The sequence below is a fragment of the Cricetulus griseus genome, chromosome 3, assembly GCF_003668045.3.
Source record: "Cricetulus griseus strain 17A/GY chromosome 3, alternate assembly CriGri-PICRH-1.0, whole genome shotgun sequence".
Lineage (NCBI taxonomy): Eukaryota > Metazoa > Chordata > Mammalia > Rodentia > Cricetidae > Cricetulus > Cricetulus griseus.
Window position 1 is genome coordinate 113,388,442 of NC_048596.1, and position 16,936 is coordinate 113,405,377.

Genomic DNA, 16,936 nt, shown 5'->3' on the forward strand with positions numbered 1-16,936 from the left:
GTATAGTTTGCAAAGTTCAGCAAAGCAGCCAGATCAAATAAAGGAAAGATGTGTTTTGGATTCAGCAGTGGGGAAGTTGTTAGTGACCTTGGCAAAAGCTGTTTTCATGGGGTTGGGGAGGAGGTGGCCAAACTAAAGTGACTTGGGGCTCAGGAATCCAACAGTACAGCTGACAAGTAGAGATTTCACTGAAGAAAACAAGGCCTTGTGAACCGTATGGATTCCATTTCCCTGTAAGTTTCTGCCCAAGAACACTGGAGATGCCAGGAAAATATCTGTTCAGCCTTGCACAGCTTGTCCTTGCATGGCAGATCTTTGGAGAACTCTCTCCCTCCCTCCCCAACCCTGATCTCAGGCAGAGGCTCACAACTACTGTGCTTCTCTCTCCCTCAGGCCGCATCCTGGACCTGAAGACTGGGACAGTGAAGAAGGAAGGACAGCAGTCATCCATGCGCATGTGCATGGGCTCTCGGCGCTCCTTCATCTGTAGGATGAGGTTTGTGGGTTGGCAAAGGCCAAGGCCAGGGGGCTTCACTCAACCTTGTGCTCTCAACTTCAGGCGTTCTTGACCCAGCATGAGAAGACTCCCCTTCTGCCTCCTGTCCCTCCCAATAATTCACCATTTCCCACCCATTCTGTCTTCACACTTTTGTATGCTGTATTCTGCTTCTCTCTCTTTCTTGATCTTTTAAATTTTTTTGTTTTTTGTTTTTCAATGTAGTCCTAGTTGGGGCTGGAATTTGCTATACAGACCAGGCTGACCTCTAACTAGCAAAGATGCTTCTGCCTAAGCCTCCTAGGTACTGGGATTAAAAGTGTGCACCACCACACCAGCACGTTCTTGGGTTTTTGTTTGTTTGTTTGTCTTTTTCTTTTCAGGGAGGCAGGGACTGTGCTGGGGATTGAACCCAGGGCCTGTGTCTCCCAGGAAAGTACTCTGCCACTGAGCTATTCTTCAGCCGTTGACTTTTGGGGATTTCTCCATGTAGTACAAGCTGGCTTGGGACTCCTGGCTCTCCTGCTTTCACCTCCTCAGTGCAGTACCTTTAATAACCCTGTTCCAGTCTAATAACTCTGTTCCAGTGTAATAACCCTGCTCTTCCATACTTGGCGATTTTTCCCCTGACTGTACTTTGAGGCCTTTTGCACATGTTTTGCCTCTCCAGGTTCTATATTCCTCAATATGGTTTATATTGAAACCACTGATCCCATGTTTATTCTTGTATTTCCTATAACAACTCACACCTTTTAAACTGGTCCCCAACTGCTATTGATCAGTTTTGATTTTGTTTTGCATTTTTGAGGCAGGGTCTCATGTGTCCCAGGCTGGCATCAAACTCTTCCAGATGCAGGTGACTTTGAAGTTCTGGTCTTCCTGTATTCACTTCCTAAATGCTGAGACAACGGGGTGGGCCACCGTGCCTGGTTTATATGGCATTGGAGTTCCAAAGCTTCCTGTATGCTAGGCAAGCTCTCTACTGACTGAGCCACATTCCAAGCCCCGTTGGTTTATGTTTTAAATGTAAATGGTTTGGCTTCATGATTCAATTACATCATCCTAAGGATAGAGGCTGTGGTTTATACCTGTTAGACTTTTTTGTTTTGGGGATGACCATGTATGTAGACCAGTCTGGCATCTACTAGTACCCATTCTTGATCTTCCTGTCTCAGCCTCCTGCAGGCTGGATTTACAAACTTGAGTCACCTTTTCCCAGATGATTTATGACTCTTTGCACCTCCTTGGCTTTCAATAGAATGTTTTGTATATAGTTATTGCTTGAATTCATGGACAGTTGGACCCAGGACTCCTCACCATGAGCAAAATCTGAAAGGGAAAGAGAGAGAGAGAGAAGGATGGGAGGGGGAAAGATTATTTGGTTCTTTCTAGAGAAAAAGAAATGTCAAGGCAGCTTTTTTTATCATTAAGGTGATAATGGCTAGTGAGATATATAACATACTTGGGCAATAGGATGGGCAACCAGCCATGTGTAGGACATAAAATAATGAGATAGGTCAGATATGGGATTATTCTGTGTCTTGTCCTGTTGGAGAAATGGGGTGCCATTACTAAGATGGAAAAGATGGCTGGGAGCTCCTCTGGGGTGAAGGGGAGTAGTCATCATTACTAGACTGAGGTACCAACCAGACAACTAAATGGCAAAGATGAGAGGCCAATTGCATGTGTAACTCTAGTACCCAGAGAAAATGCTGAGACTGAGGATGGACTCGGGGATCAATGTTGAGATGGCAACTGAGCATGGGGGACAGTCACTAGAAGGTAATGGAGAGAGCACATCAAAGGACAGCACTTGGGGCCCTGCTTCCCCAGTGGCAGAAAGCCGAGTTGAGCATCCAGGTAGGTGGGAGGGAATCCAGAGAGAGCTAAGTATCTGAAGCACCACTGCTGAGTCCCAAACGCAAGATCCAAGGCTTCTAGACTACTCCTCAGTGTGAGAAGCAGAAGCTGGAGCCACAGGCAGGCAAGCAAGGCACACCCACTCTCTTCCATGCAGCTTGCTCTGGGATGCATTTCCCCTGGGCTGTCTTCAAACACCTCTCCTGACCAGTGGGATTCTGCACCATCTTAGTTTAGCAGCACCAGTGCCTGCACCATTAGCCTTCTCTTCTCCCCTTTAAGCTGTGTGAACCCACTGAGCTGTCCATCCCACTGGCTAATGTCACTTTTGCTCAGTTGTCTGCTGCCAGAAGTGACTTAACACTTGAACATTTTGTGGGTATATAACATTCCAAGCAGAAATTGCTTTAAAGTGGGTATTTATTTTTCCTTTTGGACCAGCGTATGTTTTAACAAAATCTATTCCTTATGGAGAGATAGTTCTGTTAGTTAAAAAAAGAAAAGTCTAGCATGGTGGTGTTTGCACTTGTAATCCAAGCAATGGGGAGGTGGAGACAGGCAGACTTTTGGGGCTTGCCTGCTGGGCAAGTCCTAGGTGAGAGACCATGTCTCAGAAAAAAAAAAAAAAGTGCATAGTACTTGAGAAAGAACAGCTAAGGTTGTCCTCTGGTCTCCACACAGATGTGTGTATATCTGAACACCTGTGCCTGTATACATGTATACAGAGAGAGAGAGAGAGAGAGAGAGAGAGACAGACAGACAGACAGACAGACAGACAGACAGACAGACAGACAATTATACAAATCTACAAGTCATATCACCAAAGTTGCCTGCTTCTTATCCCTAGGTGGGTCTACAGAATCTTTTACAAAACATTGCTTTAGGGGTCTGGTGAGAGAGCTGTTATTTCCCCTGCATCTGCTCCTCTCCAGGCTGAATGCTGGACCTCTTCCAGAAAGCCCTGGCAAGGTGACAGGAAGGCACTGGAGTGACAATGTATAAATGGCCTCTGTGACTTAAGATGGAGTCTCACTGGCTGCCTGCTTTGTGTCGCAAGTGAGCTGGACATAGGACTCATGCTCAGAATCCCACCAGAAACAAATATTATCAGCAGGATCCTCTTATCCTAGCTTGAGGACAGTTAGTAAGCCCAAGTGATATAAATTCTTAATTAATCCCATGAATGAACCGCTTGGAGGCATCATCGCACACAGTTTCTATTAGCAGTTACAGTGCCACTGTCACCACCTAGTTTATCCATCTCTCCAAGCCCAGGCATACCTCCAGAGAACATCCTCATAGCTGCTCATCTGTGCAGCACTTTGTTGTGCCTAGGGCATGACATCATGAACAAAGCAACACAATTTTCTCAGGACACTGGGCACAGTCTACCAGAAAGGGGCAGAGGGCCCTTTTGGCATCCCTGGGTGGCAGTGTTGCAGATTGATCCTGCTATGAAAACTACTTTAGTGCTGGCAGCTCTCCAAGGTCTCAGAACATAATTGGACATTATTTTTTGCATGTTGCCAATGAAGACATCCAGGCTGGCACTTGTCATGTAGTTGGGAAATGGAAATGCACTTAGCAAATGGGCCTTCCAAGTGGTGGCCAGAGCCTGGATGCTTGATACCTGAGATGCTGAGAGAGTCATTGAGAAGTGACCAGGGATATCCTGCTGTTGAGGAGAGTGCTTCATCCTCTGGTCCCCATGGAGGGGCCCCCAGAAAGACCTGATTCTATGACTATAGATGGGTCTCTTGTCTCCATCCTCTCCTTTGCAGTCAGCAGGCTTCCAGCTGTGTGGTTGTTCCTACAGCCAGCCCTGGTCGGGGAGGGGTATCCACAATGTGATGATGCTCAAGCCTGGGAAAACGCTACTGTTCATTCAGCTGTCAACATCTGTTTTGAGTTGGTGCCTCTACTCAGGCCTGAACAGACACTGCTACTATCATCACCCTCCCCCTTTCCACAAAGCCACGGGTTCCACTGAGACAATCTGTGGGACCAAGGATAGCTAGGGTTCTTTCTGCAACTCTCTATTACTAAGATAGACTGTGAAATGTTTCTTGTGCATGTTAAAAATTAGCCAAACTCTCCTTCTAATGGCAGTCACAAGTCAAGAGCAGGCAAGCCCACTTCTGCCCTTTGGAAGGATATTAGCCATGGGACTTTTCTGAGTAAACATATAGCAGTTGAGAACCATCTACTTGATAGCAGGGTTATCAGGGTTATCCCCTCAGTGTGGGGGGAAACCCACACCTTTCACTGAGGTAGAAAGTGAGAGGAAGGGAGAAATTTTACAAGTGCTGGTCCTAGGTAACTTTTGTATCACTTGATGTTTGACAGCATCTTGTGGCAGCAGGCAAAAGCAGCAGTGGGAAGCATCTTTTAGGGTTACAGCTTTTGTGCAGGTCTTGGGTAAAAGGATCTTTAGCCCTGCAAATGCTAAAGCTCGTGTGCTGGTCTAAGATAATGAGATTTTGCAGCTCTTGGCTGCAGCTACAGTTTCTGGTCTATCTAGGTATTATATTCTTTGGCCTGTGATAACAAAGTGGTACAGCTCCCAGGCTGAGAGTCTTGACCCCAAAAGCCAGACTACTATAGAAATCTCCCAATAACAAGACTGACAGTCACTCTTGTCTGTCTTCTCTGACTGCAGGCTTCCAGCCGTCTGCTGTCAAGCAGCTGGCCATCCTGCCACTTACTCAGTCCAGTCTGCTGGTGGCTCAGCTGTCACTGGCACTGCTTCTCTCCTGCCTCTGCCTTCACCACTCACTGCTCTGCTATCTCTGCTACTTCTCTTTTGTGTGTTACCAGCTCAAGCTGTAATAATAACAAAGTAATTAAGATGACAACAACAACAACAAAAAGTAATTAAGGAAAGACTGTTCCAGGAAAGCTTTTCATTGGGCTTGATGTACTAGCAGGAGAGTGTCCCCCAGATGGCTCACACAGGGAGCTGAAGAGTGTGCTTATATGTTGCTGGAAAGGGTCTTTGCATCAATCCTAGCAATCCGTGCATGCAAATGCAGGCTACTGTTTGCCTCCAATCACAGGCTTACCCCTCTAGTTCCAGTCTTCTAGCCACCAGAAGTGCTCCCCTCCTGGCTTAGGTACAAATAGTTGTAGGGTCATCTAGAGTTCAGCCAGGCTTTTAACAGTTAAAATTTTCAGTAATAAACTGTTTCAAAGAGCTCTGGCTAGGGCTACACCTTTGAGAGTAGTATTTACAAGATGTCTACGAAGTGTTTAGAGCAGCCTCTGCTCACAGACTGGTTCTCTAACTGGCTGTTTGACTAGTACTCCTTTAGCTCAAGATCAGCTCAGATGCAAGAGGATCTCCAATGGCTGTGGATGAAAAAGTTTAATTCCCCTGCCCTGTACCTCAACATCTTTATTTATAAGAAGATGAATGTCAGAAAAAGTGTTTGCAAATTAAAGAATTCTTCATATGTGCTGGCAAAATGTCTCAGTCAGTCAATTTCTTGCCTTAAAAAATAAGACCTGGGTTTGATCTCTAGAGTCCATGTGAAAAAAAACAGGGTATGGAGGCACATTTTAGTAATCCTAGCATTGGAGATGCAAGACCATGAGCATCCCTGGGGCTCAGCCACCAGCCAGCTTCACTTAGTGAGCTACAGCCCAGTGAACCTGTGTTCTCTCCTGCACACACACACACACACACACACACACACACACACACACACACACCTGTGCACCCCCCACATGCACCTACACTACTTGAACACACACAAAGAGCTTACACTAATAGTTATTTTAAAGGACTTAACACTTGCCTAATGCTTCAGGGAGAGGTGGCTTCCCCTTGTCTGTCTCAGTAGTACCATATCTTTGTATATTTACCACATCCTCCCTAGTTCTAACACTTGTGCTGACTCTTAGGTGTGGAAACGCCCCCTTGGACCACCTGCCTTTGAACAGAATAACCACCATGCGGAAAAGGTTCAGGTGGGCATCCCTTTCTGTGATGTGCTTGGGAACTATGCTAGTAGCTGCATGATGGCCCCACACTGGAGAATATTTCAGCTTGAAGAGGGGCTAAGAGTAGAGGACCAAGAGGACATGTGTCGGGATAGCAGTGCTTGTGGTGAGAACTGGGAGTTGGGCGGAATTTGTGTTTGACTTTCAGGCCTTAGTAGAAGATGAAAGTCAGGATGGTAGGAAATCAATATTTAAAACCACAAAGGAAACAAGGAAACTGGTAGCTTAGATACCAAAGGGGTCATCATCATGTTGCCTTATTCCCATTTGATGAAGACATCTTCATGTATGTCCTTTCTCAGGAATGGCCTTGGCCCTGTGAAAGAAGGAGAAGCCCAGTATGCTGTGGTCCACTGCACAGGTTACATCAAGGCTTGGCCACCAGCAGGTGAGCAGAGCTGCTGATGTATTTCCAAGAAGGTAATGCCTTCACCTCCAACTGTAATACTGGGTTAAGAGCATTCTTGGAGAAAAAGCAGGAAAGTATTGTTCTTTTTCTTTGTGGTTATAATGTCATTTTTGATACTGGAGAAAGCCCCACTATCTGACATAGGTTTCCAGAAAGTGGAGTGAGAGGAGCCTTTGCATCATCAACCTCTGAAAAGATAGTGTGGAGATTTAAAATGGTAGTTGCAACCATGTTCCTATAGACACATGTCAAAATCATGATGAGATACGATAATAACAAGCATTGGCAAGGAAAAAGAGAAGTGAAACCATCATACCTTGCTGGTGGGAATGTAAAACAGCATAGCCACTTGGAAAACCAGTCTCAAAATGGTAAGCATGCCATTACTGTATGACTTCACAATTAGGTCTGCAAAGAAATTTGAATACAAACAATTATTCATAATGGACAAAGAGTTAAAACAACCTGAATAAACAATAAGTGGTGAATAGATGAATAAAATTTCATGTATCCATACAGGGAATATTAAAGCACAAAAGTATTGCTATGTGGCATAGTAATTCCCCAAAGAAAAGAACACAAAGCCTGTGGCCACAATACAATTAAAGAATAAATATCAATAGCCAGCCTAGTGCTTGGAATAAATATAGTTAATATAGTAAGCTGGTCATTTGCAGGCAAATGAAAATAAGGAGTATAAGATAAAGTGGCTAGATAATGTGGCATTGCCTCTACTGTGCAGTGAGCTGTGGAATGTGTTGACTGTGAATTGGATGTGTGTTTTGGAGGGGATTGTACAAGACCCCTCTCTGGCCAGTGCAGGGATATGCAGTGATCCTTCCTTCACTGATTTTCTGACACTGCCTGCTTTATAGGGGGAGTGACACTTTGCTGCTCGTTGTTCAGCAGATTGTACCTCTGACCTGGCATGTCGATTTTCATCCGTGCCATAGGTTGTCTGGAAGTAAGATAATTTCTCCATACTGCTTACCGTTTTCCAAAGAATGAGTTTTCGATGTCCACAAATATCATCAGCATCTTCCTGAAGTTCTGGAATGCACCATATAATCCTAACAATAATGACTGTTGAGTGTTTGCCATGTCAGATGTAATTAGATCACAACAGTGCTATGGAATTGCCAGAGTCTGAGCACCTGCAATTCAAAATTCTACAATCTAAACACTCCACACTGACTTTGTGTATGTATATACATATATTCACACACACAAAAAAAAAACCTGTCAGTTAAAAGGATATTTTTCTACTTAAGCATTATCTTGGGCTTTATTGGATTACTATCACAAAAAAATATTACAGACTGAGTAATTTACAATAAAAAGAAATTTCTTATCGTTATAAGGGCAAAGATTTCAGGGCTAAGGGGCTGCATTTGGCAGGGGTCTTCTGGCTGTGCGTCAGATTATGGCAGAAGGTGTCATCTGGGAAGAGAACTGACACATGGAACCTGTGATCTTAGGTTTCTCTCATTTTATTTTATTTTATTTTATTTTGTGAGACAGGATCTTACTATACATCCTGGCTGGCCTGGAACTCATGATCTAGATCAGGCTGATCTTGAACTCACAGAGATCCACCTGCTTCTGCCTCCCAAATACTGTGATTAGAGTGTGCCACTGCACACAGCCTTTCTCTCTTAAGAAGCCACTACCATCATCATGAGGTCACCATAGAATCTGATTTAACTTTCACCCCCTCCAAATGGCCTCATTTCCCAATACTATCAACATAGGAATTTGGGGTTTCAAGTTTCTGACTCATGAACTTTTGACAACATTTTTTTCTTAATGTGTATGGCTGTTTTGCCTACATGTGTGTCTGTACACTGTGTAAGTGTGCCTGCAAGAGATAGGTCCCTGGGGACAGGAGTTAACAGATGTTGTGAGTCACCATGTTGGGAATCCAATGAAGGTCCTCTAGATGAGCAGCCAATGCTCTCAATTGCTGTACCATCTCCCCTGCCCCCAAGAGACCTCTCTAAAGCACAGGAAGTGTAATTTATAAGACTATCAGGATATTGTTTGCCAAAGGCCTGAGCCACACTCAGGGACAGAGATTCAGAAAGCATCCAGCCCTCAGCTTAGGATATCCATTCACTCAGTTCTGATGGTACTACAGAACCAGTCAGACCCCAGGAGTACAAATAGTCCCAAGCAACTGAAGTATTACAAGGAGCAATGCAGTGCTGGGATAGGGCCTTTTGTAAATGGCATGGCTGCTCCTGTCTGCTATTGTTCATGGGAACATCACATAGTGCTTAAGAAAGTAGGTCTGTAGTAGGAGATTGTTCCAGGAGATGAAAATAAGAGCAAAAGACTGTAGCCCTTGAAAGGAGACAGGCAGCAGTGTCTCCATTATCCAGTATGTTTGATGGCCTGTGTGTGGACATTGTTTAGCAAGTGTCTCAGGGCTACAAACCCCAGGCCCATTCTTCTAGGAGTGCTCAGATAAATGGGGAGAGTATGTGTATAGAGGGGATAGAAAAGTGTTATAAGACAGTCATCTTTGGGGATAGAAGAGTCTCTAAGCCAGCTGAGGTTAGGAGAGTTGCCCTGAAGAATACCCACACCCCGGCTTCATCGGTACTCCCAAAGTCTTGGGATCCATGCCAAGGAGATGCCTTGATTCCTACTGAATCTTTCTTTGCTTAAGTTAGTTAATCTGTCTTACTATACCAGGAAAATTCCTCTTCTGCTTCTGAACTTGATATTTTTCTGCCCCTTTATTGGGGCTCCAGACCCATGATCTCACATGAATAATGCCACAAGTGTGGTAAAACTCACTCAGCCTCTGTGGATAGGGAGAAAAGAGGCTGTGGCCCAAGAGACAGGCAATGGTGGCACCCAGTAGATGAGTTCCCCTGGAGCTTCATGTGTCTCAAGACTGTTGGTGATAGCCTGTGTGGGGCAGGAGGACTTATTCTTCATCTTAAATACTGGTCCTTGAAACTGCCACTTAAGGGCTGGCTGAAGGGGCCAGGCTGTTTCACTTAGAGAAAATGAGACATGATTGCTGTCTTCAAGTATTTGAGGGGGTGTCGTATAAAGAAGGAATTAGTCTCAGGATAGTTCAGAAGGCACAACTTGGAGCAAAAGAGGAAAGTTACAGAAGAGAGATGTGAGCCAAGGGCATTAAAAATGCAAGATAGACACATTAAGCTATGGAGAAAAACAGTTTTCATGGTTAACCAGAGCTGCACATTAAAACAATTTGATACCATTTTCTCTTATATACTAATGGACCAAAGAGAGAAAAGGCGAGTGATGTACAGTTTAGTGAAAAAAAATTAAAGCACATTTTACAGTGCTGTTTGGAATGCATATTAGTACAAGGCTTGAGTAGAATAACTCATTGGCCAGTGTGTGACACAGCACTCAGATTTGTCGAATTTTATTCTAACAAATTGATTAGAAATGTCTATATATTGTGTGCTTAAGCAAAATTTAACAACTGTGAAAGCTCCAAATGAATCTAAATGTCACCGGTAGAGAATTGGCTAAAATCTGTGGAATCTATATACACCAGCACATTGGACAGACACTAATGAGAACATGTGCTAATTAAGGATGTTTGAGAACAAAATAAAGTGTAAAGAATTATTTTTAAACAGCTACAAGACATATACATCTTGATTTTTCAGTTATAAATGAAGAAAACATATGTATATGTTAAAACTGGAATATTAATCACTTATTTCTTTCTGTGTGTGGATTGTTGGAGTTTTTTTCTTCTCTGTTCATGTCTACATTTCCCCAAAGTTTGTCTGACTTTAATAATCAGAGAAAATGATGTTTTGAGACATCAATTTGAAATTTCAAAGTAGGCATCCAAGATGATCAGATTGTGTGGTTTACAGTGAAACTTGAAAGTATGTCATATCTGCCTTATTGGTTTGCCTTTCTACTGGGTGTTTCTGTGAAGACAGAGGTTCTGGAGAAGAAGGCCATCTTCCTGTGTCATGACTCATGTACGCCTACAGGGTCCTACCACATCTGCTGCCTCCTTCTGTGGCTACCAATACTGATTCTTGGTTAGCAGCTGCATTCTTAGCACATATAACACTAATTCTGATTTATTGTTGGCATCCTGCATCATTGCAAAACCCAATGGCATATGTTGTGCTCATCTTCTCATCCCCATATATCATTCAGACTCAGCAAACATTGTCTTCATGGAGACTGGATGGGTGGGTGGATGGATGCATGGATGCATGGATGCATGGATGCATGGGAGAATGGATGGTTGGGTGGGTGGATGGGTGGATGGATGGATGGATGGTGAAAAAGAAGGGCTGTTGTTAAAAAAGAAAAATTGTAAAATGTAAAAGGATGCATGTATGAAGGAATTTCTTGCCTGAGTTTCTAAGTTTATAGAATTCAGTTTTGTGGAGCTCTTTTGAGACAGTGACAGTTGTCTGGCCTAGATGAGTGGCTAAAGTGAAGTCATGACTCTTTTACCCCTTCCTAAGGTCTTGGAATTGGGGTACTAGATTAGCAAACAGCTCACTGTAAGGACTATGGGTTACAGTGCTGGCCCTGCTTGCTCACATGTTCAAGCTCTATAATCATAAACAATGACTAAGTTATGAAAAAGATTTATGACAGCTAACTAAAGTCACTATAAATACAAAAGCCAACCTCAAAAAGATTAGCAGCCAGGATGGACTTTACAGTGCAAACCAAAGCTTTGTGGACAGATTTCTTGACAGCAACTCATAACATGCACTTAAGCCTGAGTAGATTAGCTGTACATCCATGAGTCTTTCTTCCTCCTGTCTTCCCTTGCTATACAAACCTCAAAGTAGATTCTGGTATATTTCAGAAGCCCTTTCTGCAACACAGTAGCCTTCCTAATTAGCCTGACGACGTTTTATACTACACTGGTCTGGTATTTGGAGTGGGACTAACAGACATTGAGTTCCTTTGTCCCATCATGCAGTTGTTTATGTTGTCAAAAACCATTCATAACAGCGTACATTTTATACAATAGGGGTGTATTCAGAGTCTGAAGGACACTAAATTTCTAGAAGTGTGATTTATTTCCACCCACTTTCACTACCCAGTGTCTTGCCTTTCATAGTGGGTCCATCTTTGAGCAGAGGTCATTTCTAAAGTGGAGGCATTGCTTACCAACTAAAAGTCCATGTAGAATGTCTGGCTGCCTAGCAGAATGTTTGCACAGAAGAGCCAAGGTCTGACCCAGAGTAGGGAGTTCAACCCCAGGACTGGTGACTTAGCCCCTGGGACAATCCAGATCTGGAAAGAGCTTGTGTTGGCACTAGGCACTTTCCTCATTGGTGAGGTGGGTGTCTTTTTCTCACTTCGTTGCTGACTTTCAGTAAGCCATGGCCACAGCATGCCACAGGCTTGAGGTTATTTTTGCAGTTCTGGCCAGAAACCTCTGGGGTCAGGCCAGTGCTCATACTTCACCCAACAGCTCTGCTTTGCCATGAGCTCATCTCCAACAGCTCTGTGCTTCTGGCAGTTTGCTTGTTCAATGCTTTGTTTGTTTTTCTACCATGTGAAAAATCTCCAAAAGTTGATTGTTGGTATTGAGGCCACTATGTCACAGGCAATGGCTGTACCCATGTGATCCCTAGCCCCCTGATGTCCTGCCTGATCCATATGTGACATGCTCAGGATCTCTCCAGACATCAGAGCCACCATACTAGCTTCTGAGGTGGAGAATGACAGTCACAATCGTCTGGTTTTTCATTGTCAGGCAGGGTGAAATGGCTCTTCTTGTTCCTTCTGTAAATGTTTTCTGAGTTCCCACTACAGACCAGGTTCTTTGTGAGGTCCTGGGGATCTTGAGGTACCTTCTTACAGTGTTATGTAGGGGACAATCTGACTTCCAAGTCAATGCAAAATCGCAAGTCATAACCAAGGTACAAATACAACTGCTGAGATGTGTCAAAACAAGCTTGTCTGTTTTGCATGCCACCCTGGCAGGCAAAGAAAGAATAACACTGAGATGAAACATTGGGTAAAGGAGAAGGACTTTGCTGGATAAAAAATGTACTGTAAGCAAAGGAAATTACGTAGGCAGGAGAGAGCTTAACAGCAGCTCCCTTCATTGGGATGAGACTGTCAAAAGTTGGCTCAGTGAAAAGCCCTTGACTTGCTCTATGTAATTAATTTTCACAAGAGCCATGATGAGGTGCGGACACTGTTATTTCCTCCTTCCTAGACACCTAAAGACAGCATTGTGAATCAGTTAGCCTAGCACACATAGCTAGTAAAGGAATAAGGTCAGGCTGTACAGTCAGTCATCTTGGTGTATTCACTATTATGATCAGCCTTCTCCCTGAAGGAAAGGGATACCGTGGCTGGGGGGGGGGTGTGAGTGAGGTACCAGGGGTAGGATCAGATCTTGGGGATAGAATGCTAATCTTAAGAACCTGGACCCTTCCCTGCTTTCTGTGTGTAGGGTTTTGAAGAGTGTTCTGTGAATTAGGTAGAACTTGCTTGAAGGCAGATTGAAGACTAGTGCTTATGTCTCGTCTTGGGAGAAACTAAAGCAGAAGGAGGACAGTGGCTATGCTGATGTGGAGACGTGAGGTGACTTGGATAAAGCAGGTTACAGGGGACAGGGGTGGCAGTGGGCAAGGTCCACATGAGGCAGGTGGGAAAGCTACAACTCACACTCAGGAGGTCTGATTGCAGTGTCTGAGTGTTTGCACATCATTATTAGGCTTGCCTGGCTTTTCTTACTCTGAAAAGAGTGTATAGATCATGTTGTGATTTTGACTAGAATTTGGACTTTAGCAAGTTGCTTATTGTTATATTATGACATCTATTTATGTACTGTTGTTATCTATCATCTGTCATCTATCGGATCTGAAATCTATCATCTGCCTGTCAAATCTATCATCCATCTTCTATCATCTATCAAAACTGTTATCTATATAGCTCCATAATATGTGCATGTTGGCAACACTAATTAGACTCGGTGGTGGAGTATTTTATTTAAAAAAGAGGCTGAGCATGGTAATTTAATTCCAGTAATCAGGAGGCAGAGGCTGGTGGTTCTTTGTGAGTTCCAGGCCAGCCAGAGTTATATAGCGAGGTCCTGTCTCAAAAAGAAAAATTCAATACAAATAGAACGATAAAAGAAGATGGTGGGAGGGGATTCCAAGAGAAGTTGGAGGTGAATATAATCAAAATACATTGTGTACATGTGTGAGATGCTCAAAGAACTAAAATACATTTCAAAAACTATTGTCTATCACCAAACATTCATCTGTCACGAGCCTATTAAATCTATCAGCTGTCACCTCTGTCATCTATTCATCTCTCAAACCTGTTATCATCTATCAAAGTCCTCACCTGCCTTCTATCGTCTCTCTTTCTACCACTTGCATGGTACCTGCAGTTGGCCAGGTACTCAGCAGACCTCATTGGTTTCATTGTCCACTCTCTCTGTCCCTACACCAGAACTCTGACATTATTTGACCCATTCTGTCATGCCAAGATGAGTCTCTAAATAATTTGCATCTAGAAGGGTGAGTGGGCACCACAGTTCTGAATCCTTCCCATTTGAGGATTTTCCCACTGTCCTGAGCAGTTGCCAAGAGAATTCTTGAGGTCACAGGGTTTCCATGGGGACATTTCTGCAGCATCTTTAGCAGTGAACTTCTACCTTCTGATGCACAGATGGCGAAATCTGCCTTGATTTTCCTTTCAGAATCTCCCTCTTCGCCATTATAAGGCATGTAGATCATTCCCCAGTGTCCCTGAACTCAAATTTTTGTTTGGATACTCTAGAGAGGTTGTTTTTGCTCATTTTAACGACAAGGCCAATTCAACCTGCACTGCAGGCTTGAGCTCTCTCTGTGAAGAAGTGTCCACAGGCTTCAGAGTCACCCCATCCCCCGTGTCTCAGCTGCTCTGTTCATGCCTCATGTCCCACGCCCATTTCCTGGGTCTGGTTTGGCCCCCATTTAGAATTTTGTTCCTCATATTAATTTCTTTAGATTTTCCTAATCATCTGATCTTCTATTCATGGCCACCATTTCCTTTTTTTATTTTTTAGTGTGACAAGTGTGCTTTTCATCTAAACTCAGTCTTCACTGATTAGGTTGGTGTCTTTCTTCAGACATCATCACATCCTCTAGATCACCAAAGAACCGACTTTAGGTTTTCTTGTCTCTTTTATGAAGCAAGAGGAAATGTTTGCTCTGACTCCATACCTTGATGTCCTCCTTTTCACACACTTTTTGGTTTCCATGGAGCTTACCATAGACAGGTTACTATGTAATGGTCCATTTTGACAGCTGAGGATTGTTCTACCATCCATAGCAAAGGTTCTAGAAAGATCGGCGTATCCTTAACAAGGACAGAAGAGGGGTGTTTGGCTTTGCAGAAGTCTTAGAAACACCTGAACCAAGTTTCTCTTGTCTGTTTCCAGAGCTATGGCAGGAGTGCCAGGTTACATACAAGTCACAAATAACCCCAGTGAGACTCTTAGAAATCTTCGGCCATGCAATCTCCTAGGAGATTCTCCCAGGCTCTTTCCTGGGACTTGCCTGTCTGCTGGGCTCATCTCCAGACAAGCTTACTCTGAGCTTTGGAGGCTCTGATACAAACCTTCCACTCTATCTACAGGCACTTAAAGGACGAGGGCTACATTGTATCTTCCTCAACCTCACCTGGCCTGATCCATGCATCCGAAAACAGTCCCACTCTTGTTAGCCTTCCCTCGTTTCCAGCACTGAGATTCACTTCTGCCCATATCAGCGTCAGACACCTTTCATTGTAATCCGGGAGGGACAGGTAGGTACAAAAGCAACCATGGCACCCCATTTCTTCGCTTTGCAAAATGGAAAATCCACTTTGAGGATTACCAGGCAACATCCCTGAAATGCAAAATGCCTGCAAGTCAACATCTTTTCAAAATATCTACCAAGATAAAAGTCCCAAGACCACAACAAAAGGATTCCATAGAGCCCACTGGAAAACTTCACATTTTTCATTTCTCTCCTGGCAAATGGTACTCATTGACATGGCATAGTGCAGTCTCTGGGAAGCCTACGGTGATGAAACCGGGTTGTCTTTATTGAGACTGCTTCCCAAATGTGTTTTTGAAAAAGTAAATTTTTCCCTAAAACTTACAAATGTTCCTGAGGGAAGGCTTTGGCGAGTGCCCTGAATCGCTTACAGCCAGGGGACAGTTGTTCCCTATCTGCCTTTTGTTTCTGTGAAATGTAAAAATATGTCTTAATTCACATGATGAGATGAAGGCCAAGGACAGCCTCTTTGCAGAGAGGCTGAAAAACAGCCCCACTTTGCACTGGGCTGCAAAGTTCCTGTAATCCTTGGTGAGGAATGAAGAAGCCTCCCTGGCCAGGGCGGACTTCCCTTCCCAACAGCAGTTTCCAGTTCCATCTCATTTGCATTGTTTATATTCTCCAGATTTGTTTCTGGCTGGCAGGAGGGAAGAGGCTATCCAAGGAGGGCGAGGTAATTTAATATGGGGTGAAATGAGCTTGTGAAGCTGATGAGGGAATCACTAAAACCTGTTAGAATAGCTGGAATTATCTTGTTCCTATTAAAAACACTTTGCAGTTCCTGCCAGGAAGCACTCCCTCCTGACTTCACTCCACCCACTCTGGCACCCAGCGGTGGCCTGGTGGCCCTTCTCCAGGCACTGTTCTATTCCCTGCCACACTGTCAGGCACATGGAATGAGCTGGGTCTGTTTTCCCAGTCAGTTGAGGAACTCTGAACAGTAAGAGCAGGTTCTCCTTCCTCCGAAGCAGAGGTTCAGGCCCCTACCTGATGCTTGTACCTACAGGATGTCACAACCAGGGAGCCTGGGGCAGCATTGCAGGCCAGTGCACCTTCTGTCTTGAGAAAGGATGGTCTCAAGTACTTCTGAATCATAGTTGTGCCCTGCATCTAGGCAGAAATCGGCTCCGGGAGCACTGGCTCAGCCCCAGGAAGACCCTACCTCCTCTATCAGTGCTGAGGGTGGCGTACCTGAGCTGGTCCTGGTTGCTAAACAAGCCATCGGAGCAAGCCAGTAAGCAGCATTCCTCCAGGGCCCCTGGTTCCTGCCTTGGTTTTCCTGATGATGGATTGTGACTTGCAATCCAGGTTAATCTTTTCCTCCCCAGGTTGCTTTTGGTCATGGTGTTTATCATAACAGAA

General features: G+C 44.1%; 1 protein-coding gene across 2 annotated transcripts in view; it reads left to right on the plus strand.

The window, feature by feature from the left end:
* Positions 1–16,936, plus strand: part of Arnt2 (aryl hydrocarbon receptor nuclear translocator 2) — a 96,865-nt gene that overhangs the window by 31,598 nt on the left and 48,331 nt on the right. For both annotated transcript variants that reach the window (XM_035442410.1, XM_035442411.1), the window contains 3 exons: positions 394–496; positions 6,260–6,325; positions 6,661–6,746. In XM_035442410.1, coding sequence (XP_035298301.1) covers positions 394–496; positions 6,260–6,325; positions 6,661–6,746 — 255 coding nt within the window. The remainder of the gene's footprint in view (positions 1–393; positions 497–6,259; positions 6,326–6,660; positions 6,747–16,936) is intronic.